Below are 20,397 nucleotides of genomic sequence, written 5' to 3' on the forward strand. Positions count from 1 at the left end.
TTGATAATTCAGTCTACAGTATAAAAAATGTGAATACCGTTATTAATAGATTACGGAAATTAAAAAAGGAGAATTCAGATTGCTTAATGAGTTTACACATAAAAAATATGAATCCTAGCATAAATTGGATTTTGATAGAAAACAGTTTAAAAGATCTTAGTATCCATAAGAATTTGATAAATTTAATAGAATTTGCTTACGAAACTTTTTGAAGTTGATGGCATGTTTTATAGACAGAGTGATGGTATCAGTATGGGGTCAAAGATGGGGCCAAAATTAGCTGAATTGGTCATGATTGATATCGATAAACAAATTAGTGAAATTCAGGGCATAAAGTTAATAATGAAATATGTGGATGACTATCTGATAGTATTTAATAGAAACTTGACTAATAAAGAAACCATATATAATTCAATAAATAATATAGACAGGGATATACAGTTTGATATTAAAGAGGAAATGAATAAGAAAATTAATTATTTAGATACAGTAGAGCATCGCTTATCCAACCCCCGATTAACCGACTTATCGGTTAACCGACCACGTTCTAGTCGGCAAATTCAAATGTCTGCTAGTGATGTGGCGCTACAATATTTGGTTATGTCTTGGCTACTTTAATATTATTTTTGTTAAATTTTTGCATGTTTTAGCTGGCAGCACTGGCTGTTCATAAATGAGAGGCTAGTATTTAAACCAGGCCTAATACACTATACTAATAATGTATTTTTTCATACTTTTCGGTTATCTGACCAACCCCAGTCCCCAATTAAGTCGGATAATCGATGCTCTACTGTATTACCATAGTTAACAACCCTAAAAAATTTGATTTTATAACTTACAAAAAATCATGTAATGTTAACAAAACTATTAATTACCATTCATATATCCCTGATTACATTAAAAAGAATTCTTACCTTATTGAATTAAAAAACAAATATACAAGAATATCTGATGATTATAACAAATATTAAACTCAAAGAATTGGAAACAAAATTTATAATGAACGATTATCCGAAATTCATTCTTACAAAATGGAAAACATATTATTTAAAGAAAAGGTATAGTACTAAGTTTAAAGCTGACAAAACATATTTTTAACATATGGAAACCTTTTATATCTTTGAGCATTGTAATAGTAGTATTAATAATCATAACATTTGTTTGGCCTCATCCTTGACCAATAAACTTTCACAAAATATTTGTAGATATATTAATAAAAGTAGTAATAATAAGTTAGATCCTCTAAAAAAAGCTGGTGTTGTATATAAACTGGAATGTAATTGTCATAACCCGTATGTGTATATTGGTGAAACCGGGCGTGTGTTAGAAGTAAGAGTCAAAGAACATGAAGCTGCCATCCGACTCAAGTACAGTAATTCCCCCTGGTTTAACCACACTAATAATAATAATTGTAACATTACTCAAAATAATATTAAAATTTTGCATGTTGAAAAAGATATGTATAAATGAAAATTCAAAGAACATATAGAAATAAGAAATCAAAAAAATAATATTTTAATTAATAATTCGAAAGGTATAGAAATTGATTACTGCTGGTACAATCTAATAGATGGCGCTAAAATAAATTAATAAGTAATAGGCAGTCATCATGTGATTACCATTGTAATAGAATTCAACGTGGTATACATGAACTAATAGTGTTGTTAATTTGTTAATGTAATTTATGCTTCGTGAATGCATTATATCTATACATTTGTTTGTCATCTTATTTAATCATTTGATGTTTTTAGAGTGTTTATTATACATCTGTGGTGAAAACAATTTTTTAATTTGTGAGTATAAGTGTTGTTTGCAAGTTTTATTTAAATTTAGCCATATATTAATAAGATGTATACAAAAAGTTGTAATTTTAGGATACCAGTCAATGTGAGGAAGGTTTACCTCCCACCCATATAATGTAATGTTGTAATTTACACCAATGTATATTGTAAGTTCTCTCCCCCTTTTTTAAACTTGTTAATGTTATACATTGACGTCGTGTTCTAAAAAAATTTTTTTTTGTTTTAGCACTGAAGAGGGGTTGGAATAAATTAGACCAACCCGAAACGCATATGATGTAATTCTAAATAAAATCAATTTGCCAATGATATTGCTGTGAGATTGGTCTACCAATGGTTTTTGGATTACAGAGACTAAATTCATAATAATAAAAAGATCTGTATAAAATAGTAATTTCTATTTAATCTAAAAATATAATCCCATAAAGAAGAAAGTTTGTGATAATTTGATTTGATCAAGGATGTAGCCATGTGGGACAGCAAGGAGCAATGCTTTTCACACTAAAGTTCTTCTGTCCTCACTTTCTTCCAAGCCTATTGCCACCCCACACAAGTTTAAAAGTAAACTGTAAAAAAAAAAAAAAAGGCATAAGCAGTTGATAAAACAGAAAACACACACATCAGACTCAAACAGAAGGCTACATGAACAACCACAAGATAAAGAAGAATAAAATTTAATATTTGTTCTTGTTCAGCCAGTTTTTTAAATTGAGCATGGTAATGTGTATCACTGGTTTGAATATGACATGCAAGGTGCTACCACACCAAAACGGTAGTTCCATGTGCAATCATGTGTTGCTAATGGTTTTGGGCTTTCACTATCTACTTCTTATGATTGCTATCTATTTATGCTAGATCTACACAAGCCATCAGCTATGCAGGAAACCCACACTCAGAAATTTCTGGTTACATCTCTGATATATAAAATGGTAATGCAAATTTAATATCTTGTTCAATTAATTAAAATTATTCTGGATGATAAGTTTTAAATATTGCTAAATTTTATGCCATTTTATTACTTTCATAATAAAATAAAAATCTATTTTATGAGATAATACATCCCCAGCAAACACAGTGGAATTCTAAAGTCACTCTGCAGTAAGCACGGAAACAGGAGAAGCTTCCAGGAACCAAGTAATAAAGTCAGACTACATGAGCATGGCCCACTGCAAAGCAACTTTACAGATCATACTGTACATTACATTCCAATTAATTTTTTTCACATTTTTATTTGTACCATTACTAACTAAATATTTCTTAACAATGTTTTACTAATCAGCATAGAATTTAAAACAAAGTTGGTAATATTTACTATCAATGTCCATTTCATAATCTATCAATTAATCATCTAATTTTATTAGCATATTATTGAAATTTTAATTTCAGAAACAATTTAAATTTTAAAAAATTAAAAGTTCAAATTGATAATTTTTCAATAACTACATTAATGAATTTTCTTATCAACATGAGTGTTATATAAAAATTATTTCACAAATCAGAGGAGATATTTTTATATGTTACAGCACAAATAGCTTAAGTGCAGTGCCGTCTTTAGAACGTAAGGGGCCCTGGGCCAGAATATTATTGGGGAACCCCTCCATGAAGAAACAGAATTAATACTAGATTACAGACCTAGGGGTCGCTGGTGTAGCTAGCACGGGCGAGACCGGTTACGGATATCATGCTATCACCCTTTTAACATATCCCAGAAAGTCTGTTGACTTTTTTGTTTTTTTCCCTTCTTTTTTTAGCCAGTCAGATTTTTCACCCTGTACTCAACACTTCACACTATGTGTTGGAGGAGTAATTTCAATCGTATTATTAATGGTTTCTTCATTTCAAGTAACCTATTTGTTTTCTTTGTAACTTTATTACTTTCGGATTCAGGGGTCCCTATGACCTTGGGGCCCTGGGCCCGGGCCCCGTAGGCCCTCCCCTAAAGACGGCACTGCTTAAGTGAAGATAGTTTTAAAAGTCATAGTTGAGATATTAAAATATTTATAATATTTTAAATCAAAAACTTAGTAAATAATTTATAAAATTACAGCAAATCTAAAACATGCAAATATTTTCAAATTTTCAAAACTTCTGTAAATAAAATAAATAAATGATAAAGTTTTACTTGATCTTCAATAAACATTTTATACTTCAATCCTAAATATAAATTTTTTATGAACAATATTAAGTACTGTACATTAACTTTATAGAATTAAATATTATTATTCTTAGATAAAAATTTTAATGAAATAAATTACTACAAATTAATAAAATTATTCATTGATCAATAATGAACTCAAAACTTTTCTAAAATGCTGACTTTAGACGTTCACTATTTTAATATAATTGGGTCAATTATATATTTATTGTTATTAATATAATTATCATTCAAGTTCTTTATCACTAATATTCCCATTATAATTTCATTAAGATAATTATAATAATCAATTTATGCTGGGAAAAATTAGCAAATATTGATTGTAACAATCATGTTTCTTATCTGAATTCTGAAATTATTCATTTCAGTACAGTATTTATTTCAATGTAAACTTCAAAGAAAAATATAAATTATACTCGCTTAAATACTATTTAATATTTCAAATCAGATCTGCATTTCATCTGCCTTAGAAAGGCAATTAGAAGCTCAAGAGCCATGTATAACTGACCCTATTTCAAATCATATTTTGAAATATTAATTGTATACTATTTGTTGATATTTAATTTATTTTTCTTTATAAATTTCATTTATTCCAACCTTAGATCCAGAGTTTATACAGAGTTCCTACTCAAATTTGTTTTAATTTCCATGATTTTTCCCGACCACCCTGTCCAACTTTGTGCAAATTCCAATCCTCGAGTCATTCCAGTATGGCACATTGACAAAATAAAACAGCATTTGACTTCCTATGCACATGTGTTTTGCTTCTCCAATGTTTTAGTTAGTTATTTTTTCTAATTAACAGTTATATATTTTTTATAATTGCCTACTTATTAAAATGAAAAATAAAATGTATTATTAAAATTCTGTTATTAATCAACAACCATAAATCTGCATGGCTTTGGAAAAAAAAAAACATTTATTATTATTCATTAACAAATTCTATATTATTCATGTACAAAAGTATATATTTATTAAATTTCTCTCTCAATAAATTTCTTGAACTTTATAAATTATTAATAAACTGAAAAAAATCAAAAATTGTTTTGTTACTCAATCAAAATTATTAAAATGAAAAATCATAAATAATACCATTTAAATTATTTATCATTTTGTATACTTTGTAAATGTTTGGAAAAATATTGTGTAAGCTTGAGAGAGAAAGTGATGCGATGATCGTTAAAAATTTTTTCTTTATTTTGCACAAAATAAATACAAAAATAAAGAAAAATAGAAAATTAAGCCTGGTTTAAATACTGGCCTCCCTTTCATGGTCGAGCCAGTGTTGCCAGCTAAAACATGCAAAAATTTAACAAAAATAATATTAAAGTAGCCAAGACATAGCCAAATATTGTAGTGCCATATCACTAGCGGACATTTGAATTTGCCGTTGGTTAATCGATGTGACGGTTGATCGGGGATCAGATAATCGATGCTCTAATGTACTTCAAATCAATATTTTCAATTAGACTACACTAGAATGTATGCATTTCTTGAAAGAGATTAATGAAAGAAAATGAAGAGATTAAAAGATGAAAAAAACCTAGTAATATCAAATTAGAGTTTTAAGTTTATCTAAATATCAAAACATTTTTCATCTACAAAAGTCAAATAAATATATTGTGTTATTTAATATATAAAATTATATTTGATCTTTAGTGCATGACTAGTAAATATCTTATTTCTCAAAATTATGGCATCACTCTGAAAGTAATACCACAGAAATTTTTTTAAATTACTATTCTAAAAATATGAATTAATGTTAGAGTTCTGAATAAATATCACAAGATTCATACTTTAACAATAGATTCCTGTTTTTCCATTTAATTATCTTTAATTTTCACTATTTTTTTTTTACTCTGAAAACACATTCAGTTCATATATACACTCTCATGATATATAAGAAAAATATAGGAATATATAGGAAGATCAGAATTAAAGCTTACAAACTCAAATTCAATTATATTCATAACATCTTATTTTTTGGATGGAAATTAATTAGTATGAGATTAACTCATTTCAGTAAAGAATGCAAACAACAAATGATCAAGTTTTATCTGAATTTTAAAAATTTAATTATAGAAGCATTCAAACTAGAACTAGACTGTGTTTTTAAAAATGTTTAAATTTGTAAAAAAAAAAAAAAAAAAAAAGTTTCCCTGAAGATGGATGTTAGTCAAAAATATTTTTAAAAATTAGTATTTATTTTAGTTTGTGATAATTCATATATATTTGTAGACTCCAATAAAGCAATTACAGCTATGATCAGAAAAAACATTATATGGTTTATTACATATGCATGCAAACCTGTTCAAAATTGTAAAACATGTTCATAACTAGTACAGTTTTTACTATCATATAGTCTAGTCATGTTCTCAAGTGGCAAAGTACCATCGTATAGGACATAATTGGCATATTACTGATTGAATTCCTGAATCATGGCAACACAGTAGTTGTGCTACTCTATTGTCCATATTCACAACCAAAGAACAAAAATTAGAATTTAACCAATAAGTATTCATGTACTAAATATAAAGATAATGGTAATTTGTTAACTCTAACTCTTAATACTTAGTTGTCTATGTGCTGTAAGAAAATTATATAAGGCCACAAGGAGGGAGTAATGTAGTCTTTTGAATGATATCATGATCCATTTTTATAACAATACTGTGTCACATATGGCACAAAAAATCAAAATATTCTGCAGTAGTTTGATGTAACAAAATATAAAAACTAGAGAGAATGTCAGAATATAAATTCACACCTTAGAAATCAACTCCAACAAAAAGTTTAATGAAACAAAAATGAAATACTGCCAGCTAAAACTGGTTATAATTTAAATTAATACCACTAAAACCTATAATCCAGCTGTTTTTTTTAAAAAAGTGCAAACGTTTTCGCCCGTGAATGGATCAGGAAAACAGCAGAGTTTACCTGATAATGCCCATTTTTAGTGTGCCTGATAGTTGCCAGGTTTTAGTGTTATTAATTTGAAACAGAAACATTTTCAATCTAATTTGATAGGTCTTCTTCAGTTGAGTATTGCAAATTAGAACAAAAATATGTTCTATTTTGCATTTGATTAAGAACTGTTGGACAATGTACAGTACCATACATTACAGATCTAAACTAAGCAAGTTTCACCTGTTTCCTTCTTTAAAGGGATAACTTTCAATTATCATCATCAACAGCTAAGGATCATGGTACATCATCATCTAAAGAAAAATTCCTCACGTGGAACCTTTTAAAACACATTTAACATGTACAGCCTTTGATAGCAGCTTCCCCATAAACAGCACAGATCTTTTGTGCAGTTGTAACATTTTTCTTTTTATTGAAGTAGAAAAGAATATGATGATGAAAACACAACTTAAGATCCTTCATTTTTAAGTCAAAAAATTTGAATGGAATAACAACAGAACTTAACTCTTATCTGTAATATACATTACAGAATATTACATTGAAATTGACAGAAACAATTGAATATAAACTGCTATTAATCACTACTAGTAGCGTCAACTTTTTGGTCAATCCAATATGTATGAATATTGTAATCTGATCAACCTTTGTAATTATACTATTCATAAAAATAGACAAAAAACTTATACTTTAATAAATAGTTCGTTTATTTTACTCTAGATCTTGCTAGAAATTAATCAGAATTATCTTTAAATGCTAGATAAAGCTAAAATTTTAATAAAATAGCTTTTCAAATTTTTCTTTTAATATTTGAAAACAGTAAAAGACATATATACATATTTTCATCTGATATAAAATAATAGTGAATAGTGTGTTAATTTAATAAATATAAAATATTTAAATCTTTCCTGTATTAACAACTACAAATCTATCATTATTGCAATGAATACATGTACTTAATGTAATTTCATACAAATAACCTTCAGGTTATCTATGCTTGAAAGTAGTGTGGGTTATACAGTTTTCTATTATCAGCCATCATCTCACATTCTGCTTTTGCTTTCATTAGTAAATGTCTATCTAAATTAAGTTTAAAGTTTCTCTGAAATGAATAAAGCTGAGTGATCAGCTCTTAAATCTGTCATTTGATATTACAGACATTAAAATTATTTTCTATTTAATTTTTTCTGAGTTTTTTTTAACATGTACTATTATTATAATTATTATTTTATATTCTATTAATTTTATTTCATAAATAAAATAGAAATGAAGTAATATGATAAAAAAAATTTGTTGTTTAGTAGGTAGGCATTTGTATATTTGACACAGTTTCAAGAGTTCTTTCTCAGTATGCTAGTTTTTTGTTTCAAATTTTATAATTACTTCATCTGTCTATTATGAAATGTAATAGAAAAATAACATTTTAATATTTAAGATGATATTTTCTAAATTTCATACAAGTGTCATACTTTCAATGACTGCTCCAAAGGAATACAATATATGACAGAGAAGGTTATGAAAAGTTTAATTTCCATTGTAGCGATTTTATGCAGTGTATACCCTGCATAAAATCGCTACAATGCCACCACCAATGATTGCAATACCAATATTATACTGATACTATACCTGTTTTTCAGTATTTTGCTAACTTTAAAAAAAAAAATTGAATAATACTTAAGTTTTAAAAGGTAAGAATATAGCAATTACACAAAACATTAAATACAAATTGTTAAAATTTAATTAATTCAGTATTTTTATTAACAAAGTCATCTCTAACTTTTCAGTTTTAATCCTGTAAGTACCAGGGATTCACACAGACTTTCCCCATATGCCTCCATTTACCAATCAGTAAGTTTTTTGTTTCTTGTATCTTGAATAATGTTCAAAATACTATATTTAATATATTTAAACTGTCTAAAAACATGATTTAATCTCTGCCTTACTCAAATAATTTTCTAGTCCTTAATTTGTGCAGTAAAATTCAAAACGAAGTAGAAAATTTATAAATAAACTTCTTCAAAAATCATATTGTTCTAACAAATTTAGCATGTTTGTTTGTGCTGATTAACCTATATTTTTTAATTGAAAAAAATTATTCTGTCTATATCATCACAATTATTAACAAATTATAAGAAACAATAAAAAACACAACTTACAAATGATACCATAAATATGTAAACTTTTAAGTTTTTGTAAAATATCAGTGAAAGTCTAAATATAAATATACAGAATATGGTGTATGTATGAAGTAATTCTGTATTTGAAATTGTAAAAAATGAAATTCGAAGAAAATCATAACATAATTCATACTTAATTCAGTTTGCATTTTTTCCTAAGAGAAAAAGGGGCTCTTGTAACTAAACAATTAAAACTTCAAGAGAATAGATTAGTGATATGCATACTTATTTACAGAAAGTGTATAATGTCAACCTACATAATAGATGACCAGAATCAGAACTGAACAACAACAAAAAAAAAAACTACTTTTAAAATCAAGTGACTAGGTATTTTTCTTCCAAAAAGTGGGTTTCTTTGCCTGCAATGCTGGCTCATATAATAGCTAAAGATGGGTTGGTTATCTTTCAATGTATTTTGTACATCTGAACATCTACACTATGCACTACAACCTGAATATAGGTTTTAACACCAGTATTCTAATATTGAACAATTTCTTTTCTGAGATACTAGTATTGATAAAACTGATATTGCAATCCCTTGTCACAACTGGTTATCCATACAAAATTATAATATTTAGATAAATTTAGAACAATCCGAAATCAATTAAAAGTAATTTTAAAGATTTTTTTTTCTAAGCAATTATCATATTTTAGAGAAATAAAATAATGTAATTCAAAATATGCATAGTTATTAAAAAATGCTTTTTAATAACTATGCATTACTAATTCAATTTTTCAGTACTTTTAATGATTTAAAAATGAATTATTAAAGAAGATAATATTAGAAGTTCTATAACAAAGAGTCTGATAAATCAAACTTTGAGTGACGAAACAATGGATGACCACAGGTTTATTATAATGGCAGTTTGCATTTCAGACAGTCTGTCCCTCTTCAGCCATGCTTGTTACAATTAGATGGGTTTACAGGAGTCTAAAATACAAGTGGTTTATTATAATTATTAATCAATGTTTGTAATGATAAGTTAAAGGTTAGGTCTTACAGATGTATTATTTACAGTATAAGAAACACTCAAATAAAGACATCCACATTTTTGGCAACAAATAGAATTTACTATTTATGTATAAAATGTACCTTTACGCTATTATAATTATTAATCAACGTTTGTAAGGATAAACCACTGTATTTTATACTCCTGTAAACCCACCTAATTGTAACAATTTTGGTTGAAGAGGGACAGACTGTCCAAAATGCATACTGTCATTATAATAAACTTATGTTCACCCATTTCTATTTGTTTACTCTGACATCAATAGTGTGTGATAAGTCCTCCACAGAAATCAAACTTTCTTTAAAGGTAATCTAATATACTATATATAAAGACTTATCTTCAAAGTGATTTATCATTAGAAATATATTAAACATTAAAAGTAAGATATGTAAAATTTGATTGAAATTTTTTCTGATAAACTCAGCCAACATTAACTAACTTATCATGGTCATTTATGAAAATTACATCAACAAACTAGTGTTGAAAACTAGAATAGACATAAATGTTAGTAACTAGTAACAAGCACATAATCCACAAAATAAACACAGTTCAGTTTGATATTTTCTGTTTACTTTATGGATAAAATGAGTTAAACCAAAAGTGAAGAAAGCGACAATAAAATCAAATATCTCGACTATGATGACTTTTTTCCTTTAGTGTTAAGGAAATATTTCTAGTAACTAATACACACATTTACTTGAATTTATGAAATAATAAAAAAAGGCTTTGCAACCAGAAAAATAATCCAGAAAAGAAAATCATTCATCTTAGTAACACAACTACAGAAAGGTATGCCAATAATATCATGCTTGCCACAAATTCAAAAGTGGCACTTACCAGTTTTAGGATTTAACCTTATTCTCTAGTTCTTGCTCCTAGTGACTATTTCTATGTTTAAAGCTAAAAATGGATTTAAAGGAAAGACAATTTGACTATGAAAACAATTCATACAAATTTAAATTTTAAAGACCTGTTTTGAAAATTAAAAAAAAGTTGATTACATTGTACACAAACTGAAGGTACTTCATTTTAAAAAACTGCAAATTTTAATTTCATTAAAAGTATTTGATTGTTTTCTTAATTTCTCCTAACAATTACAAAAAACATAAGGCAGAAGTTACACTTAGGTAAATGATCACAGTATTGAATCGGGCTACTTTATCGCTATTAAAAATTAAATTCTAAGTAATTTGTTATTGGAATTAGGCATCAGGCACTACGTCTTATAAAATTTAATCATTTGGCTTTATGTTATGACGTGCAAACTTCATAACATCGTCGCCCGTAGAAGAGTTCAATCGGCCGGCCACATTTTTCGTACAGAGAACAATAAGATCTTTAAGACAGCCACGAAACAGGTTTCCCCGGTGCCAAACAATCACGAGGATGCCCCAGGAATACTCGGCATAAAACTTTTTAAGATCCGAAAATGTTCGATACGACTCTGGAGGAAGCCCCACGATCGAAATCGACGGAAGATAATTGCTACCCGGTACGCTACCTAGCATTGGAGATACTACTACTACTACTACTCACCGAGATGTTTATAGACATATATATACCCTTAGATAATTTGTATATGTATACATATATAAATAAATGACCTAAAAGAAAATTATGCCACATATTTTAATACGAATCTGCAAAATTAAAACAGAATCACGAACATTAAGAAGCATAGAACACATAATTACAAACACAGTGTAAAATATATACAATTTATACATTTTTTAACAATAATTGAGTATGTTTATATTTAAACAAAGCATTTGAAAGTGAAGCACTCATATACTGAATAGGTCTTTAGATAAATACAACGTAAACTTGCTAACAGAAAGCTACAGTATATACAAAGCAAAATGATTGTTAAGAAATATTCAGCCAAACATACAAAAACAATACATTAATTTGGCTTATTTGCCAACATTTTCATCAACTTGCTAAGGAAAAATTCGTCGTGAAATTTATCATATTAAAAATTGATTCAAAAATCACTTCCAGAAAGGTTATTGATTTAGAATTATTAATAATTTTTTTTTTTTTTACGTCTGGCAATAAAACACATCGTTTATATAAACAATATTAAATAATATATATAAAAAGGTCATGCGATCTATGACGTTGACGTGTCCAATCGACTTTTCTTAAAGGTATACCTTTCACTGCAATATGTCGGTCGATAAATTCATTCACTTACAATATATATATCAATTTCAGCGATTGTAGTACTTACCTCTTATTACTACTGAAGTTCTTCAACAAGTGATTCGACGCAATCAACTTCTACAAATGTTACGAATCAAATCTCGACTTTCTTTAGCTCCAGGTTCAATACGAATTGACTCGATTTCGTTGTGATCATTACAACGCCACCTTCTCGTTCGTATAAATCGTATAATTTCAAATAATAAAAAATTAATCTTTCGAAAATTTCATTGTAGTTTTATTATATATAATTATTTTATTTATAAGCCTATTTATAAAATGAATACTTTTTTAAAGTTTTTTTTTCTTTAATTTTCGTTTATTGTATTTAATTCGAACTGTTAATTTTATAAATATTAATCGTTTGGCGAAATGTATTTTAGTATGAAATTCGACGAAAATTATGAAATTTATCAAAAACGAAATTATTTAATAAAGTTATTTTCCCGAATCATTTAATATGATATTAAAATAATGTAATTAAATACGTGTAAAAATTGCTTCTTATTCAACACGCGTTATCGTTTTATAATGACGTGTGTTAATGAAGTACTGTACATAACATGACGCGTCGCTCTTTCATTGCGGATTATATAATAATTAGCGAAATTAAGACCATTTATTCTCTTTAATTTTTTTTTTAAATAAAACATTAAAAGTCTTTTTATTTGTCTAACACTACAGGAAATTACACAAACATAATTTTACTTCCTTTTCCTGTTAACCTTTTTTTTAATCAAATCGAAAGAATAATTGATAGCAGAATATAAGAAAATCATTCATAAAGTGTTTTTAACAGTCGATAATTTATGAAATCTTTGAAATAAATACTATTTACATAAGAATATATCGTTTTTTTGTTATATGCCAATAAACTAAACTTAATAGACGTATAAATTTGGAATATTTTATATCAAAGTTCAATTAGTGCCGGTATACGATACGATTAACAATTCAAGAAGGGAAGCTAAGAATTTTTTCCCAGTTCCAAAGAAAATTAATGTTATTTTTACTAACAAAAAATAAAATTGTTTAAGGTTGATTCGATTCTCGTTAATATTTTCAAATTAATAAAAAATTTTTAGCTAAATTGCAGATCTAGTGTTAGTTACGACAACTTTTATTGGTTGGATATTAGCAGAAAATTTTTCAGTGCCTAAAGGTAGAAACTTTCTATTTGGTCTTCTATTCAGTTTCAAAAATATTTTACGAAATTTCTGTTATGTTTTATACTGTATTTCCGTCAGCATTTTGCTATATTTTTGTATATACGTTCCTGGTGTAATTCTAGATACAATGTATACATTTCCTGTCAGCGTAATTTAGTGTCAAATCTATATCCGAGTCACTAACATTATTTTTTCGGGTGTACTATAGATTACTATCTATGGAATTTCAGGACATTGATTATATATTGGAACTCAGGGGACCGAGACGAGTTCAACGGTACCCTATTTTTGGACCGGAGACGAAAAATAAAAAAGTTATCATACTTTTTCACTTACCATACTTTTTTAATGCTCTCATGAAGACGGCACCATAGTTGCTAGTACTGCCATCTTGCGGTAAAGTCTGCAAACCATGACGTCGGACTACGGTCATCTCCAGTAGGGTTAAACACGCGATACGAGAGCGGAGAGAGCGACGCGACTTCCGATCATCGTGCGATCGCCATTTCGGTTAATGTTACTTATGGCAGCGAACGTGGCGGTCGTTACCCACTTTTTCGTGCTTCTCGACTGACCTCCCGGAGGGGAGCCGCCGGCAGGCCGCCATGTGCTAAACGTCACTAGTTATTGATTCACGGTAGTTATTGAACAAAGTAAAAAAAAAAAAAGGGGAAACGTCTACTAAAGGCAATTTTAACGGCAAGCGACGCGACTCTCGATCGCGATAGCGAGGCCGACTTAGCGGTGAGAGCGACGCGACTCCCTGTCATCGCGCGATCGCTGGAAAAAAGTATGATAACTTTATTATTTTTCGTCTCCGGTCCAAAAGTAGGGTATCGTTGAACTCGTCTCGGTCCCCTCAGTTCAGATATATACTCAAAGTCCCGAAATTCCATAGATAGTAATCTATAGTATCCCCATTTTTTCTGTTCCTTTTTCCATTTTGTTTTTCTCTTCAGAATAAAATTCTTCACAAAGTTGTAAAATTGGACCGGACCAGATATGTTTTCTAAGAAACCTTTTTGACTTCTTCCTCGATGGGCAATATCACATTGTCCGTGTGACTCTCCGTTTTGAAGATGACATCAGTCTAGAGAGAATTTCTGGAATGAGTTCGGAAGATGACGACAGAGTTCACCGTAAAATATCGTCTCGTGTATAGGATAAAAGACCTTTGAAAAACACACAACCAGACCCTGATTCTTTCCTCGAGAATCTCCAACAAGAAATCCAGACGAACCTGTATGAATGAATTCGAGTGTTGGCGGCACACGCTAAAGCCGCTGGAATAGAAACATGTATATTCCAAGTGATGAGTATGTGCAGGACAGTACATTCGGATTTTACAAATAATTAAAACCTTAGCCACGAGGAACAATTACAACGTCTTGAAAGACTTCGTTTGCTCTCAGGAAAAACTACATGTGCTCAAAATATCGTCAGAACAGTATTCATTATTACTATTTCCCAATAAACCGGGTCAATAGACTTTGATGGAAGAAATTTGTCTTCTAGCAGAGAACATGACGATTATCCGGAATCCAAATTTACCACTGTCAATCGGGATTCCTGCGCTAGAATTTTCATTCTGGAAGAGCGGAACATTGTTTTAATAGTGACTATACGGTTTGAAGTTTAGTTAGTATATAATGTCGCAAATTACTATTATTTTTTTCTCTTTCGTTCTAAAAATACTCGTATAATTAAATATACAATATTTACAGCTACTTTATTTTCAATTTTTATCACAGTTAAGATTTATTCGAACAACACCTTGCAAACTCATTTTTCATACATTTGAATAAAACTCGATAATTTGTAAATAAAATTAAGAAAGGATTTCAACAAAAGTCGTCTTTTTTTACAAAACATTAATTTTTATTCTAATCATGTTTTATTTTTCTTTGGTTATAATATAAATAAAGAAAAACATGGCATTCAGATAAGTGGAAGTAGACATTTTTCTTTTTACTCTTTTCTCCCTGTGGTCACTAAAAGGACTTCTTTTAGGATGTCCATTACGGATTCGGCCAATCCAACAATGAGACGGCCGGATGGTGAGGGACGGGGATGACATATCCACACGGACCATCCCCTGAAAAATTCCTGGGGATTTTTCGACCCGTTCAGATTCGATCCAGGGTCCTCCAGAACGGTAGGCTGCCACTTTGACGCCCGGTCTTCTGGATGTGGGCATAATGAGGGCCGGTGAAACAGATTCTAACTTATCATAATCATTTCTTTTCGAATTTATTATAATATGCAAAATTATTAAAATTAAGCATTATTAATAATATCTGTTATAAAGTATTATTAAATTAATTTCATTTCAGTAATATAAAATACAGCATTTGTCAATAAAATCTGATTACAGAGCCTCTAGCTGCGAAATAGAGAACAAGATCTCAAAACATGCACATGTTTCGTATTGTTAGATTAATTAAAAGTCGTAATTTTCCAATTTTAAATAGGATAAACGGTATTTTATTTTTGAATTGTTAACGTAATATATGAAATATATATATTGAAAGTATAATTTTTATATTTCAGAATGTAATTATACCAAGTTAAATAATGGAAGAATCATAGGTTCTCACTTTTATTCCACTTCGATCGGTGACAAGTATGTATTTTAATAATGCTATAGCTAAATACATTAATTAATTAATTAATAATAAATCCATTCAGAGATCAATGGATAGTGATGACAGATAATGGAAACACAATAGTGTGTTGGCATCCAGAAAAACATCATCCATATGAACATACTTTGGTAAGTGTTTATTATGTTTAAACATTTTATTGATTTATTATCAAAGTTAAAATTTAATATTTATTAGTTGAATATAAACTATGATTTACAAATATTCAAACATTGTTTCTACTAAAGTTATAGCAAACAGAATGTGACTTCATGTACTTCATAACTATCTACATTGAATAAAAATGTACAATATAACAAATACAAATTATAATAAAATACATTAGCCGGGAGTGTAGTATTGTGTAATTTTTATGAAATAAAAAACTATATATGTACAGAATCTAAGTTTATTTTAGTGTACCAAGATCATTTGACTAAGTTTGTTGTTTTAAGACCCCTCCAAACAAAGAGGGCCGAAGAAGTTGGTACATACTTGATATATTTCTGCTTCTCTGTGCACCCTGCATCCTCCAGTTCAATAATGGCTGTGAATTTTGCAATGAGCTCGTAGAAGACTTGAAAATAACTTTTCCAGAACTTAAAATTGTACATGGGAAACCGAGGCACAGTCAGAGTCAAGGTAGCATAGAGGGGGGGCCAACCAAGACATTGAAAATATGCTGACAACTTGGATGCAAGGTAATCAATCTACTATATGGAGTAATGGTCTAAAATTTATTCAGTTCATGAAAAGTAGAGCTTTCCACTCTGGTATAAAGGGATCTCCTTACGAAGTTGTGTTTGGGTGTGCAGCAAAGGTGGGATTGTCAACAACACCCATTCTGAGGGAAGCATTTGATTCATTGAATAATGAAGATGCTCTGTCTGCAACACGAAATAAAAACATTTTAGTTGAAGAAACCACATCTATATTATGTGACATTCGCTCAAGGGATTCTGAGATTCTGAGGAACATCTGGAAAGCTACATTTCAGATGATGATGATGAACAGATCCACAGGTTATGTTTAAATAAACTGAATGTCCAGAAAGAAAGAGAAGAGACCAAAGAATGTTTGGAAATACAAGCAAAGAAAATGAAAATACTGTCAGAAAAATCACATTCTGAAGCATCTGTAGGAATGACGGTTTGTATCCTGCTGCCTGATGTTGACAGAGGATGAGGAGATGCCAGATCCATTCTTGCTGTTGTTCAGAAGAAACTAGTCAAGGATTTTATCGATTGGGAACAAGAAATGGGTGTCTCAAACAATTATAATGCAGGAATCAATTTAGTGTCTGTGAACAAAAATCAATATCAATTGATGAAATACTGGACACTCCAGTCTGTCACTACAATCCAAAGTTGTTGTGGTATCAAAGTGTTCATAAAAAAACAGTGTGACAACAAAAGATGTACAGCACTTGTTAAAAAAGATAATGTTTTCTGCAATTCCAAATGCCACTTCAGCACTCCTTATTCTAATAAATAGAAATTATTATAGTTTTACAGTATTTAATTATTATATTACATATAATAATTTGACAAGTTTAACATGCATTTATTTTATTACTTTTATTTCATATTCTAACTAACACTGGTTGGTTAATTCTTAGAATAACTAGTTAAACTATGTAATTTTTAGTTCATTCCATACTTTACCTAAACCTGGCAGGTATTCTACAGAATAATGGCATTCAATACTTTAGCAGTAACATATATATTAAATTTCTATGCCTTACTGTTTTTTACTATCATACTAAACTAGGTATCTCAATAGTATTTATAAGTAAAGTTTTTAAAAAAAACTTTAAAAAGCAGGCAAATTTATAAAACAAAAATTAATGAAATTACTAAAAAATTAAAATAAATTATCTTTTGCGCTAAACAATGCTGAAGCAATTTCAGTGGTTATGTCACAAAAGAAAAAAAAAAGTTGCAATTAATTAAAAAACTTATAATTAAGGGTTTAAAAAATGGCAAAATTAAACAGTTTTTAAAAACGTTTTAATTTTCAACCAATTGATTTTAGTTAGTTTTGATTTTATTTTTAATTTGGTTTCAGTGTAAAGGCCAGAGTTTTAATTATGTTGTTAATTTTAGTTTTAATTAATTTAGTTTTATAATTATTTTTAATAGTTATTAATTTATTGTTTATTTATTTAAAAGTTGTTTTGAAGTATACTTTCTAATCCTTCTGATACCCCGGGATGATAAATCAACGCTATCTCCAACCTACGGTTATTAGGTTGGAGATAGCGTTGAGTTGTTTTGAAGTTTTCAAAATTCATTTGATTTACATCACCACACACAAATAACATATAACATTTAATATATACTGTATACAGATAAAAATTACTAAAAAAATAATATAAAAACTAAAACTATAACTATATTCTGTATATAACCAAAGATTATTATTAAAAAAATGAAACTTGAAGAATAGTTGCTATGGAAGCAAACTTGAGTTGAAGAGATGGCTGAGTCAAAAATGAAGTCTTTTTGTTTCCTATCTCTACATAATTACCTTCCTTCCCCTTTCTTGACCCTTTTCACAAATTCATGCAAATCCACAGAGGAAGTTAATGAGTGGTTCGAAGGATTGCAGACCCCACCTGTGACCCATGTGACTACTTGCACGCTGTTTCTTTGTAAAGTGTTGGTTTCATTTTCGGTGGGGATGGAACATTTAATTTATATACAGATTTAAATAAATGATAAAATAAAAATATTAATTTTAAGTTTTATATTTCTATTCTTTCCCTATCAATTGTTATCAGCTGATTATCTTAGATAATTGACATTCTACTGTATTGAAGAAATATGATGGTGATTTTTCGCTGTAACTAAAAGTTATTTTTGACTTATTTTAGCCTCTTCCTGAAATTGAACCAGAACTGAAAGAAGTAAGTAATTTTAAAAATAGAAAAATATTTCATTAACTATAATCACTTTTTTAAAAATATTGTTTCAAATAGGGAGATTCTTTGTTAAAAATACAATATCGATTAGAAGATCATCATCGTTATAGGCCAGAAGGACCAAATATGGAAGAACTCCAAGCTCTTACTTTTACTACAAAACATCGGTGGTATCCTAAGTGAGTGAAGAATTTATATGTTTTTAATATAAAAATGCTATTTCATTTACAATATTTTTATTTCTAGGCCTGAAAAAAAATATGATGATCCAAATCCACCAATAGACAGAGATGGATTATAAATATTTTATAATGATTGTAAAGAATTTGTTGTAATTACAAAAGTAGAAATAAAAATAAATTATACAATTTCAATTTTTAAAATGATTGATTTTGATTAATATACAGTATAATAAAATATTCTATTAAACAACTTTTCATTAAAAAAAATATAGAATGTCAAACTTGCATCAATAATGAGAAACAACTCCAAATTCTTTGAAAATACAGCAAACCCCTGCTAACTCAGACTAATGAGTTGTGAAGATTAATTCAGACTTTCATAAACTTGGACAGAGTTTAATTCTCAGTAAGACATTCTATCAGACTTCCTGACAATGTGTACAGGTCCTTCTAATTAGAGATTGAAAGGCAGGATGGGTCAACTGTGGACCCAAAAGCCCAAGAGATGAACAGGTTGTAGGTGGGTTTTCTAAATATACTGGTCTTAATTACACTAAGTCCGAGAGAGATGAAGACATCCAAAAAGTGCACTGTCAGTTGTTCTGTTCTAGGTTCAAAGAAAGACCATACAGGTTGGTGTTAATATCACAAATAAATTCTTGGATGTGTTCTCCAAATAATCAATACAGTAAAACATGTCCAAAACAGAACTTGAATAAGATGGAAACTTGCCTACATGGGAGAAAGTTCTATGTTAAAAAAAATTGTTCAAAACCAAAAAAATATTCGGTACCATGAAATTCTGCTTTATGCAAATTTTATTGTACATATCAATGTACTAGACATATGGACAGATGTTAGATGCATACTTATGCAAAACTGAAGAGTCCAACAACTTTAATATCAAATTCACAGTGTCTCCCAAAAGGAGGCTGCTCATAGGGATACCTTTATTCTGTATGTAAGTGGTGTCATCAAATATGGAGGAGAAGGGAAATGTGGCCAGGTGTGCCAATTCAAAAGCTGGATGCTGGATAAATGAGTGGTCAAACTTGTCAAGGAGAAAGTTCCTGAGGTGGCAAAAACAGGATTCCAACCTTATAAAAGGGTATAAGGCCTCTAAGTCAAACACTTTATCAAGCATAACAAGGTCTTGGAGCTTCTTAAGAACTAAGAGTTGTGTGATGATGTAGTCATAGGTAGGAAGGCACTGAAT

General features: G+C 29.0%; 2 protein-coding genes across 4 annotated transcripts in view; one reads left to right on the forward strand and one right to left on the reverse strand.

The window, feature by feature from the left end:
- The window catches only part of Sec16 (Secretory 16), a 149,373-nt gene extending 136,943 nt beyond the window's left edge, over window positions 1-12,430 (reverse strand). For all 3 annotated transcript variants that reach the window (XM_067285302.1, XM_067285298.1, XM_067285310.1), the window contains exon 1: window positions 12,294-12,430. The gene's annotated coding sequence lies outside the window, so the exon portion shown is untranslated. The remainder of the gene's footprint in view (window positions 1-12,293) is intronic.
- A 3,325-nt stretch (window positions 12,431-15,755) lies between these two features.
- On the forward strand, window positions 15,756-19,373 carry mRpL42 (mitochondrial ribosomal protein L42). Its single transcript, XM_067285356.1, has 6 exons — window positions 15,756-15,913; window positions 15,985-16,057; window positions 16,123-16,207; window positions 18,952-18,984; window positions 19,057-19,178; window positions 19,246-19,373. Exons 1-6 carry the CDS (start codon window positions 15,847-15,849, stop codon window positions 19,298-19,300), a joined length of 435 nt encoding a protein of 144 aa, XP_067141457.1. The 5' UTR covers window positions 15,756-15,846; the 3' UTR covers window positions 19,301-19,373.
- Window positions 19,374-20,397: the final 1,024 nt, after the last annotated feature.

This window comes from Centruroides vittatus, unplaced genomic scaffold (genome assembly GCF_030686945.1).
Source record: "Centruroides vittatus isolate TY-2023 unplaced genomic scaffold, ASM3068694v2 contig_1224, whole genome shotgun sequence".
NCBI lineage: Eukaryota > Metazoa > Arthropoda > Arachnida > Scorpiones > Buthidae > Centruroides > Centruroides vittatus.